Genomic DNA, 10,879 nt, shown 5'->3' with positions numbered 1-10,879 from the left:
CTTCCGAGGGTATTTAGGCTGCCTCCGGAGCCTTAGTGTCTTTGGCCGTCGGAAGGTGGGTGATGTGTGGATCTTTTTCTTTTTTGTGGCTGTGGATGCCTTTCAACACTGCTTTCTTTGCCTTCAAAGCCTTTGCTTTGGCTTCGGCTTTGGGAGGGGCCGGGGCTTCCTTCTTAGCTTTCAGGTCGAACATATGAAAAAGGCCGCACTTTTTTTTAAAAATATATTTTATTGCTTTTTTACAGAGAAGAAGGGAGAGGGATAGAGAGTCAGAAACATTGATGAGAGAAACATTGATCAGCTGCCTCCTGCACACCCCTTACTGGGGATGTGCCCACAACCAAGGTACATGCCCTTGACCGGAATCGAACCTGGGACCTTTCAGTCCACAGGCCGACGCTCTATCCACTGAGCCAAACCAGTTATGGCAAGGCCGCACTTTTTAATATTTTCCACTGGAGGCCCAGTGCACAAAATTTATGCACAGGGGGGAGGGAGTCCCTCATCCTGTCCTGAGCCCTCTCGTAGTCCGGGAGCCCTCGAGGGATGTCCGACTGATGGCTTAGGCCTGCTCCCCAAAAGGGCAGCTCCTGTGCTGAGTGTCTGTCCCCTGGTGGTCAGCGCACATCATAGCAACCGGTTGTTTGGCTGTTCAGTTGTTCCGCCGTTCGGTCTGTTTGCATATTAGGGTTTTATATATATAGATTATACTGTAATTGGTTGAATGGCTGACTGGACAACCAGACACTTAGCATATTAGGCTTTTATTATATAGGATTTGACTTTCTAATCTACCGAATTCAGGGGAGGGCAGGCTGTTTGAGGCATTCTTGATACACCAATTGGAGGCTGAAGGGAGCTAGCTACCAATTAACGAGTGCCTTCCAAGTGTCCAATGCCAACATTATGAGGTTTCCAGATGAGAAAACTGAAGCACAGATAAATGAAGTGGCTTGCTTAAGACTATGCAGGTAGGCCCTGCCTGTGTGGCTCAGGGATTGAGTGTCAGGAGGTCACGGTTGGATTCCTGGTCAGGGCAAATGTCTGGGTTGCGGGTTGGATCCCCAGTGTGGAGTGTGCAGGAGGCAGCCAATCAACGATTCTATCTTATCATTGATGTTTCTATCTCTCTACCCCTCTCCCACTTCTCTGAAATCAATTTTTTAAATATATATATTTTTATTGATTTTTTACAGAGAGGAAGGGAGAGGGTAGAGAGTTAGAAACATCGATGAGAGAGAAACATCGATCAGCTGCCTCCTGCACACTCCCCACTGGGGATGTGCCCACAACCAAGGTACATGCCCTTGACCAGAATCGAACCTGGAACCCTTGATTCTGCAGGCCGACACTCTGTCCACTGAGCCAAACCAGTTAGGGCTCTGAAATCAATTTTTAAAAAAGACTATGCAGATAGAAAGCAGTAGAAGTAGATTAAAACCCAGAACTGCCTGTCTCTAGAGTCTGGAAGCTCCCACTTTAGTGAAACAGGCAGGCAAAGATAAGCCAAGTTGTCGCTGGGACACGGCCACTGCCAAAGGGGTTCAGCTAGAAAGTGTGACCGGAAGTTGGAGGTGGGAGAGTTCTCTTACTGCTGAGCTGCTCCAAGAAAATTCTCTGAGGCTTGATGTGTGAGATAAGAAACTTGAGGTCATCCTAGGGCCAAGTGTTTCTGGGTGGGTTGGAGCCATGGTCAGGGGATTAGCAACCTTATATTGTGACCTTGCTGTGTTCCTTCAGCAAGGACCAACAGCATGGGCATCGGGGGATGGGGGGAGGGGAGGAAGGGAGGGGGGCGTTCTTGCCTCATGAGACCTGCTATGTTCTGTTCTCTGCTTCCTGCCCCACCCAGCAAGACTGGGAAGCATGAATTGGCATATACCTAGGCATCAGGCTTTACCACATACCTTCCTCCTACCCAGGACCCTGTGATATCCGGAAGCAGGCACTCAGCAAGCATTCATTTGTGTGAGGGAGCCCTTTAACCTGGCAGGCCATTTTATTTATTTACTTATTTTAATAGCATTTATTGGGGGAAGTCAGAGCCTTATTATGAAAGTATGCATTTTCATTGTAGAAATTTGGAAAATAATAATAGCTACCATTTATTATGGGTCAGACTATATCATGGGTCAGCATAACCTAAGTCTACGAGGCTGGGCTCTGTCACTTACTAGCTGGCTGTTCTTGCTGAAGCGACTGGCCTTTTCTGAGCCTCGGTTTCTGTATCTGTAATAGAGATTCTAATAAAAACCTGCTTCACAGGATTATTGCGTAAACTAAATTTATCATGACCTTGCCGCATTGTTGTGGTTAAAAAGGTGTTTCCCAAAAACAAAGTTAAGGAAACAAAAGAGTCTGACCTCATCTAATATTTATTTGTCTGACCTGTATTTCTCTATTCCCCAATGTAAAGGGTTCTGAATATCTTTCCGTGGTCTCTGGGCTCACAGCAGATTGGAGTTTTGGGAGGACATTGGAGGTCAATCTGTCCAGCTTCCATGTTCCTCCCTTGACCTCTGGGATGGTGGCCACTGGCCTCTTCTTGGTTCTGTCCCACAGTGGACGCCCACTGCCTGACAATGGTAGAGAGGTCCTGGACTGGGAGAAGGGAGGTCCTAAATGAGGATCTTTCCAGGCCTGTTTTCCCACCGGTAGGAGACCCCGGCCCTGGAGTGAGAAGTTTCTACTCTTGAGATTAGACATAGTCCACTTTGCTTTTAGGTCATTTCCTGAAAGACCCTTATCAGTCAGGACCCCTTTGGGACTAAAGAGTTTATTGGGACCTAGCAGCTCAGGAGGTAAAAGTGAATAAAGGACAGACAGGTTCTCTAAGTTCATGCATTTCCTCAGAATAAACAGCTCTCTCTCCCACCTTCCTCCCCTTCTTCACTCACATCACTGCCCCGTTGGATCAATCCCTCCTTTAGCATGACATTTCAGGCCTTCATATTATGAGTTCTGCCCTCCACCCTTCTCAATGTTCCAGAAATGATCATGCTATGTTCAGCCTCTTCGTCCAGTGGGAATATCCTCCTTTGCTTTTTCCCCCTGGGAAAATCCTCCTCAGTCCTTCACGAACTAGCTCAAGCCCTGACTGGTTTGGCTCAGTGGATAGAGCATCAGCCTGTGGACTGAAAGGTCCCAGGTTCGATTCCTGTCAGGAGCATGTACCTTGGTTGCAGGCACATCCTCAGTAGGAGGTGTGCAGAAGGCAGTTGATTGGTGTTTCTCTCTCATCGGTGTTTCTAACTCTTTATCTCTCTCCCTTCCTCTCTGTAAAAACAAAAAAAAATCAATAAAATATATTTAAATTTTAAAAAAAGAACTAGCTCAAATGTTCCCTCCTCCATGAATACTCCCACTCCCCCCAAGCAGAATTACACTCTACATCCTAACAGTCCTGCGGCCATTGGAGCATTTCTTATTCAGGTTTGTGATTTTTTTCACTATGTGTCTCCCTCGTGGACTGTGAACTCCTCCGGGAAGAGACTCTCACTCATTCATCTTGCCTGACACACAGTAGGTATCAATAAATCCCCTGAAATGGATGAATGGATAGACAGATGGATGAAGATTTACCTCGAAGAGCTCTGTGTGTGCCATTGGATCACAGCCCTCTTTCAGTGGGGATAAAAAATGCAAGCAGATCACCCTGTAAGATATGCGGCAACCCCTTTCCCCTCCCTTCACGCTTGCAGTATTCCATCCCATCACTGAGCTCAAGGACACATCGAGCACCTGCCCGTTGTGGAACTGTGATGGGCCTGGGGGACAGTCACCAAAGAACACTGTGAAACTGGGACAGGGAGAGGGCTGAGTGCTTGGCATGCTTAGTCCCTCTTGTTCTGCAGGTCTCAACACACTCACTCTGAGAGTCTTTCCCAAACATTTACCTAGAATATGTTCTCATTTCTCTTTCCTCGCGTTGCCCTCTCGGCTTCTTCATAGCGTTTATTGAAACCCAAATTGCCATCATTTTTTATTTGTCTTCTCCCGTTTGAACATCAGTTCCATAAGCGCAGGAACTCTGCCTTTTTGTTCACGTCGATATACCCATTGCCTAGACCAATACCTGACCCATGGTAGGCACTTAAGAAATATATGATGCTGTAATATTTTCTCACTATCTAGCTTCCACTTCACTGCTTCTCTCTTCATTTGTGTCCAATCTGATGTTAAACCTGGTTACTGCGTCCTTAATTTCTATTATTGTATTTTTATGTTCTAGAAATCCCATTTGGTTCCTTTCTACAATTTCCATTGCTCTTTGAGAGTTTAGTTGATAATTCCATGATCTGGATCTTCCATGTAATTGTTTGTATTATCATTTCTGTGAGGGCTGGGCTGTTGTTTCCTATTCACTCTCACTCCTCAGATGTAATCTTTCATGGTCCCAACCCAAAGCCTAGTTGGGAGTGAGGGAATTTACCTTTTCTTAGTGGGTCTTGAACTATAGTTTTTCTACCTCTCGTCTCATACATTTGTAGAAAGCTCTGCCCCCTCGCTCTGCACTTCGTGACTTCCTCTCACCAGTGGGTTCTCAGTTCTTGTTAGCCAGGGCTAGAGGCCCCTGAGGTCCTACTCAGGTTTTTCCGAGGCTTGCGACAGGAGGTTTGCAACAGGAGGCCCAAAGGGAAGTGAGAGGGGTTTTTCTTTTACTATTTGGTATGCAAATTAGGCACAAAACAGACTAAGAAAAGGAGAGTAGGTGAGGTTTAGCTGGGCTTCAGAGCCAACATCTAGATCCTCCAGGATGGAAAGGGACAGGGGACCGAGACTTCTGGGCCGCCCCATAGGTTACATACACGAATGTGGCTTCAGACAGACCTGGACTCAAGTTCAAATGAGACTAGCTCTACCATTTATTACGTGGGACAAGTCAGTGGGACAAGTAAGTTTCGTTACCTGCTGGCCCCTCCACTAGCCCCACTTCCATCCATCCTAGATTGACACAAACAACCCATCTGCTATATTCTTTACCCAAATCACAAAATACTAGGTCTGAAGAAACTTCCGAAATAATTCATTATAGTCTTCCTACTTGAAATGAGAGCTATGAGGCTGAAAGGAAACGGGCCTCCTAGAAGCTAGACTCCCAGATTCCTAATACGGTGCTCCTGGGTTTTCACAGAAATCTACTCTCCCACCCCCAGCCCCAAATCTGAATGTTCTGAGCCTTACCGCTAAACCTAATTCTATCCCAACCCTTTCTCTTTTGGCTCCTGTACCCTGCCCCAATCTTATTATTTTTATTTTTAATCCTCACCTGAGGATATTTTTCCATTGATTTTTAAAAAATTTTTTCCATTGATTTTTTTAGAGAGAGGGAAAGACAGGGAGAAATAACAATGTGAGAGAAACACATCAATTGGTTGCCTCCTGCATGCGTGGCCAGGGAGGCGCCTGCAACAAGGTACATGCCCTTGACCAGAATTGAACCTGGGACCCTTCAGTCCGCAGGCTGACGCTCTATCCATTGAGCCAAACCAGCCAGAGCAGAAATAAAGTTCTGTGGGGTCCCAGGTTCAATTCTGGTCAAGGGCACATACCTTGTTGCTCTCTCCATTGAGCCAAACCAGCTAGGAATTTTTTTTTTTAATTATATACTATTTACTATGCGTTCACACATTTAAATGGGTTATATTGCATTTAATCCTATGGCTGTTCTTTTGTTAAAAGCTCAGAAAGGTATAGTTTCTGGCCTAGGGTTGCAGAGTTGATAGATAATTAAACCAAGATTCAATCCCCAGTAGGCATTACTCCAAGCCCGGGGCCCTGTGTACTGTCCCACAGCTGCCCCTTGTTTGTCTACCTCCCACCCCCTGGGAGTTGTCCGGGTCCCAGAATGCATCATCAGCCAGGGCCCAGTGTCCTCAACCCTGAAATCTGTAAAGGAAGCAACACCCCACCCCATAGGCCCTCCTTCCTCTCCCTTTCACCCCGCCTCTCTGTTCAAAAACAGCCCAGCCAGAAGGAGCCTGCAGACGGCCCCGTGCTCATTTCCAAAAGCTGCTACCAAGATCCTCCCAAGATGAAGGGCTTCTGCTTCCTCCTATTCACCATCAGCTTCCTGATTATGATTCAGGTAAGAGCAGCGCCCAGCCCTTGGCACCACTGCCCGAGATTCACCAGACCTGCCTGCATTGGAGGAAGGGGCACAGACCCCTGGGCACCCCGTCTTCTCCCGTGGGCACAGAGGCAGAAAGGCTCCAGCAGGCAAACCAAGGACGAAGGGGGTGTGGCTCCAGCCTTCCAGACCTTCTGGCTGTGTTCAGACTCCCTGAGGCTGGGAGCACGCTCAGGGTGCCAGGGAGCACGGGAGCACCCAAGGGGCGCTGTGAAATCAGGGTGAATTTAGAGGCCTGGGAAGACAGCCCAAGTGAGAGGGGCATCAACCCACAAGGAACCTGGGGCAATGGTCTTATTAGAAGGGGCCAGGAAATGTTTGTGTGGAGCCTGACCCTTTCTGGAGGTGGCAGGGAACCCCCAGGGAGAGAAGCCTAGGCGTTCTGAATGTAGAGAAGGTAGAAATCACCCACTCCAGAAACAGGTGAAGTCTCAAGTCTCAAAACCAGCTGCTCTTCCTGGAGGCAGCTTCAGCAGCATCCCGTGCCCGGAGGGCTCCAGTCAGCGTAAGAGCTGGGAGCCATCAAGTTCTTGATCAGGAGCAGCTCGATCAAGCATCAAGAGCAGCTTGAGCACCATCAGAAACAGCTTAATCTCCATCAAGAGCAACTTTAGCTGCAGCTTGGTCAAGCATTGAGAACAGTGTGATCACCATCTGGCCATGTCCTCAGGGAGGAAATTGTACTCTCTCCATCTTTCCATCCACCCACCCACACTTTGCCAGGTGCCTTCCCATGTGACCCCTCCCCCCTGCCCCCCAACTGTAATGTGCTCTTCTCTCCATTCAGAATATGAGGAAACTGAGGCTCAGATAGGTTAAGCCTCTAGCCCAACTGGTAAGCTCAGGGGCCGGGGGCCACAGCCTCCCCTGTCTTCCACATGCTGGAGTAGCTGGTGTTCTGGAGATGACAGGAAGCTTCTGTGGGAGGTGGGCTAGGGCTGGGGTCCTCAAACTACGGCCCGCGGGCCACATGCAAATACAAATATTGTATTTGTTCCTGTTTTGTTTTTTTACTTCAAAATAAGATATGTGCAGTGTGCATAGGAATTTGTTCATAGTTTTTTTTTTAAAAAAAACTATAGTCCGGCCCTCCAACGGTCTGAGGGACAGTGAACTGGCCCCCTGTTTAAAAAGTTTGAGGACCCCTGGGCTAGGGACTGTGTCAAGGCAGGAAGCAGCCAATCGTCTCCATGGGAACTGGTGGCAGACGTCATCATCATGGGACAGAGAAGTGAAGACTATTGTATTGGGTGGGGGATCTGTGTCTCTAAACAAACATGGGATTCAAAAGCCCCCTGGGCTCGCCCCACTTCTCTTGCAGATACAAAGTGGAATCTTGCAAAACACTTCCATACCTACCACTTCCACCACCTCCTCCGCCTCCACCGCCTCCACCACCTCCACCACCTCCACCGCCTCCACCACCTCCACCTCCTCCACCTCTGCCACCACCTCCACTACCAGGGCTACCACCACCACCACCTTCGGCACCAAGAAAATCAAGAGCGGGGCCCCAGCACTCAGCAGCCTGGGCAGTGGCGGTGTCCTTATCTTCTTGACCAACACCCTCCTCCAGCTCCTCCACCTCAGCTGAGGCGACAGGCATCAGCCCCAGCCCTGTGTCCTCTGAGACATGGCAAGAGAAACTCCCCATCCCCAGTCCTGGGGAGGGGTTGAGACCAGAGACCACCAGTTGTGGAAATTGACAGAAAGTTCTTTGCGGGCAATGGCCTACACAGGGAGATACTGATGTGGAGGTGTTAGCATCACCCAGCTGGGGGTCAATAAAGTTGTCCTGTACCTGGAGCTGGGGCCTGTGTGTGGTCATTGACATCAGGGGCCCCAAACACCAGGTTTGCAACAGCACCAAGGAGCCACTCAAGCCCCCATCAGCAGGAGGTGGTGCCAGGGAGCTCCCACCCCAGCTTCCCTGGTCCAAAGTCCAAATGCGGAGGCTCCTCCCCTTGGGATCACCTTGCAGAGACCTGACATTTCCTCATCAGAATCCTCCCTGGACCTGTGAGCTCCCTGAGGGAGGGGCCAAGGGGCTTTGGCACCCTCACACACAGCCACACATTTCCTTGGTTCCTTCCCTGTTTAAAAATAAATTGGTCGTTGTGCTCCCCATCGGGTGGGGGGGGGCATCAAAAACTCCATGCATGTTCCCACTAAGTGAGAGAGGTGCCAGACCTGGCTCAGAGCAGGTTCTCTGCACACATCATTTGAGGTAACTGCTTAAAAGTCCACACTCACCAGTTAGTAAGTCTGGACCCAGGGCTCCCTCTGGTGGCAGAGGGAGGCCTCACATTTGAGCCCCAGACAAGCTGGGAGGGAAGAAGTCAGCCTGGATGTAGGGTGACCAAGGCAGGCGAAGGAATCCTCACCCCACTCCCAAGTACCAAGTGCACAGAGAAGAGGCTACCCAGGAGGATATTAGAAAACGACTCATGTTACACAACAACAACAGCAACAAACTCTTATAAAAACATTTCATCCCGGAGAAAGCCTCCAGGCCTGGGAGGGTGGGGTGTCAAAGTACATGAACAGTCCAGATCTGGGAAACCCTGTCCTTGGTCGGCTCCCACAGCACCACATGGTCCCGGTCATAGCCCCGGCCACCTGGGGAGGAGCAAGAGATGGGGAGAAAGGTGGTCAGAGCAAGCTGGGGACTCCCCTGCCCGCAGGTGCCGTCTCCCGCACACATCCCCACCTTACCCTTCACATCCAGGACCCGACCTTCAAACATCTGGCTGCAGATGTGGCCCAAGTCGTTGATGCTCCACGTCTGACGGGGCAGGCGGCTCTCGGCCCACAGCACCACCTTGGAGCCTGCGCTGGGGGGCCCAATCACCTGCAGGCTCATGGTGGGGGCCACCTGAGGCCCCAGGAGGTCATCAGGCACTGCTCCTCTCCACAGGGACCCCACCAGAGACAGACACCCCGGCACAGCCCGCTTTAAATCCTTATGGATTGTGACCCTGGGCAATCTCTTAATCCTCCTAAACGTTGGTTTCCTTGGAGATGGGAATCCCTGAGTGCTGGTTGTTGTGAGGGTGAGAAATCATAAAAGGGCTGGACAAATATTTGTTCCTCCAGGAAACCTTCCACGACTGACTCCCCAAACACAGGCTTTAGCATCAGACAAGCCTCCACAGACACACTGATGGGCTGTGTGACTTTCAGCCACTTACTTAAATTCTCTGTACTCAGCTTTCCTACCCTGTAAAACGGATAGTAAAATAGAAGCTGCCCATAGTACTCTTTAAGGCAGTGGTTCTCAACCTTCAGGCCCTTTAAGTACAGTTCCTCATGTTGTGACCCAACCATAAAATTATTTTCGTTGCTACTTCATAGCTGTAATGTTGCTACTGTTATGCATCGTAATGTAAATATCTGATATGCAGGATGGTCTTAGGCGACCCCTGTGAAAGGGTCGTTCAACCACCAAAGGGGTCGCGACCTACAGGTTGAGAACCGCTGCTCTGAGGATTAAAGAGGTGTGCATGTGAAGGGCTTCGCATGGCACCTGATACATAGTGTTCCCTTTCATTCTAACTCAAAGACAAACCTTTTTAATAGCCTGTAAGGACCTGCACTCCATACCCTTTCTGATACCATCTGCTACTCCCTTCTCCATTCACTTCACTCTAGTCATTCAGGCGGCCTTGCTGGTCCTAGAAAATGCCAGGCATGTTCCTACCTCAGGGCCTTTGCACTTACAGTTCCCTCTACTTGGAACACTCTTCCCTCAGGTACCTGCATGGCTGCCTCCTTCAAACAACATTGTCCCAGAAAGGGCTCTCCTTGTCAGAGCTGCCAATATTTCCTATTCCTTTTACTCGTTTATTTTTTCTCTATTGCAGCAATTTTCAACCAGTGTGTCGCAAGAATTTTTAAAGCATGCAATACCTGACTATTTAGTCAGGGGCACTGACCTCCTTTCCCTTAGAGGCTGTCAAATAAAAAATGACAACAGCCAACACAGCAATAGCCATCTGGTGTGAATGCCTGTCTTAAACCATAAATATATAGATCATATAATAGAGTTGCATCTTATTGGTCAGGCCACATAATTAGGTTGCCTTCGATTGGCCAATTCTTGATACCAGAAACCCATATATACAAGTATAGGCACCTGTGTTGTTGTTGTTTTTAAAAGTCACTTTGGAGCAAAAAGGATAGGTAATTACTATTATTATTATTTGTTGGTAAATCAATCAAAATGATATCTGTTTTTTGTCAGATCAGCAAAACTTATATTTTTTGGTGTGCCACAGAATTTTAGTAATTCGCTTATGTTGTGCCATGAGATGAAAAAGGTTGAAAATCGCTGTTCTGTTGCATCATCTAAGGTGCTAAAATATTTTACTCATTTAAGTTGTTTCTGCCACTCCCCACGAGAATGTACACTTCAGGAGGGCAAGCGCCGTTTCTGTGTTCTCAGCGCTGTATTCCCAGCACCTAGAACAGGGCCTGGTACGTAATAGGTGCTCAGGAAATGTTTGTGGAGTGAATCTATCATTATTACTAGGACCCAAGTTCTGTCACAGACATTAGAGCTGGGAAGTCCCTTAGAAGCATCTGGTTCAATGCCCTGTTTTGCAGATGAGGGACCGAGGCCCAGAAAAGAGGATAAATTGCCCAGGGGTGGATGCACAGCCTGCATTCTCCACTCCCCAGGGTCTTGGTGTCTGGGTGTGTGTCTCTCTGACCCCGGGTGGGTCCTGTTACTGCCTGGGCTGGCACTCC

General features: G+C 48.7%; 2 protein-coding genes across 2 annotated transcripts in view; one reads left to right on the top strand and one right to left on the bottom strand.

The window, feature by feature from the left end:
- Window positions 1-5,942: 5,942 nt before the first annotated feature.
- Window positions 5,943-7,936, top strand: LOC107181412 (CAMPATH-1 antigen-like). The gene is made up of 2 exons (XM_015557203.1): window positions 5,943-6,088; window positions 7,452-7,936. The coding sequence occupies exons 1-2, from the start codon at window positions 6,035-6,037 to the stop codon at window positions 7,722-7,724; spliced, it is 327 nt and encodes a 108-aa protein (XP_015412689.1). The 5' UTR covers window positions 5,943-6,034; the 3' UTR covers window positions 7,725-7,936.
- Window positions 7,937-8,589: 653 nt separating this feature from the next.
- The window catches only part of AIM1L (absent in melanoma 1-like), a 23,673-nt gene continuing 21,383 nt past the window's right edge, over window positions 8,590-10,879 (bottom strand). The window contains exons 18-19 of the mRNA XM_015557191.1: window positions 8,846-9,005; window positions 8,590-8,749 (exon numbers count right to left, since the gene is read on the bottom strand). Of these exons, the coding sequence (XP_015412677.1) occupies window positions 8,661-8,749; window positions 8,846-9,005 (249 nt within the window). The 3' untranslated portion in view covers window positions 8,590-8,660. The remainder of the gene's footprint in view (window positions 8,750-8,845; window positions 9,006-10,879) is intronic.

The sequence above is a fragment of the Myotis davidii genome, unplaced genomic scaffold (assembly GCF_000327345.1).
Source record: "Myotis davidii unplaced genomic scaffold, ASM32734v1 scaffold149, whole genome shotgun sequence".
Lineage (NCBI taxonomy): Eukaryota > Metazoa > Chordata > Mammalia > Chiroptera > Vespertilionidae > Myotis > Myotis davidii.
Note: the sequence above shows the minus strand (reverse complement) of the source record. Positions and strands in the feature narration are given on the sequence as shown.

Excerpts from the sequence above, each read along its gene's own strand:
- LOC107181412 (XM_015557203.1), top strand. The coding sequence starts at position 6,035 with ATGAAGGGCTTCTGCTTCCTCCTATTCACCATCAGCTTCCTGATTATG. Across the intron at positions 6,089-7,451 it reads GCTTCCTGATTATGATTCAG|ATACAAAGTGGAATCTTGCA; the intron begins GTAAGAGCAGCG and ends CTTCTCTTGCAG.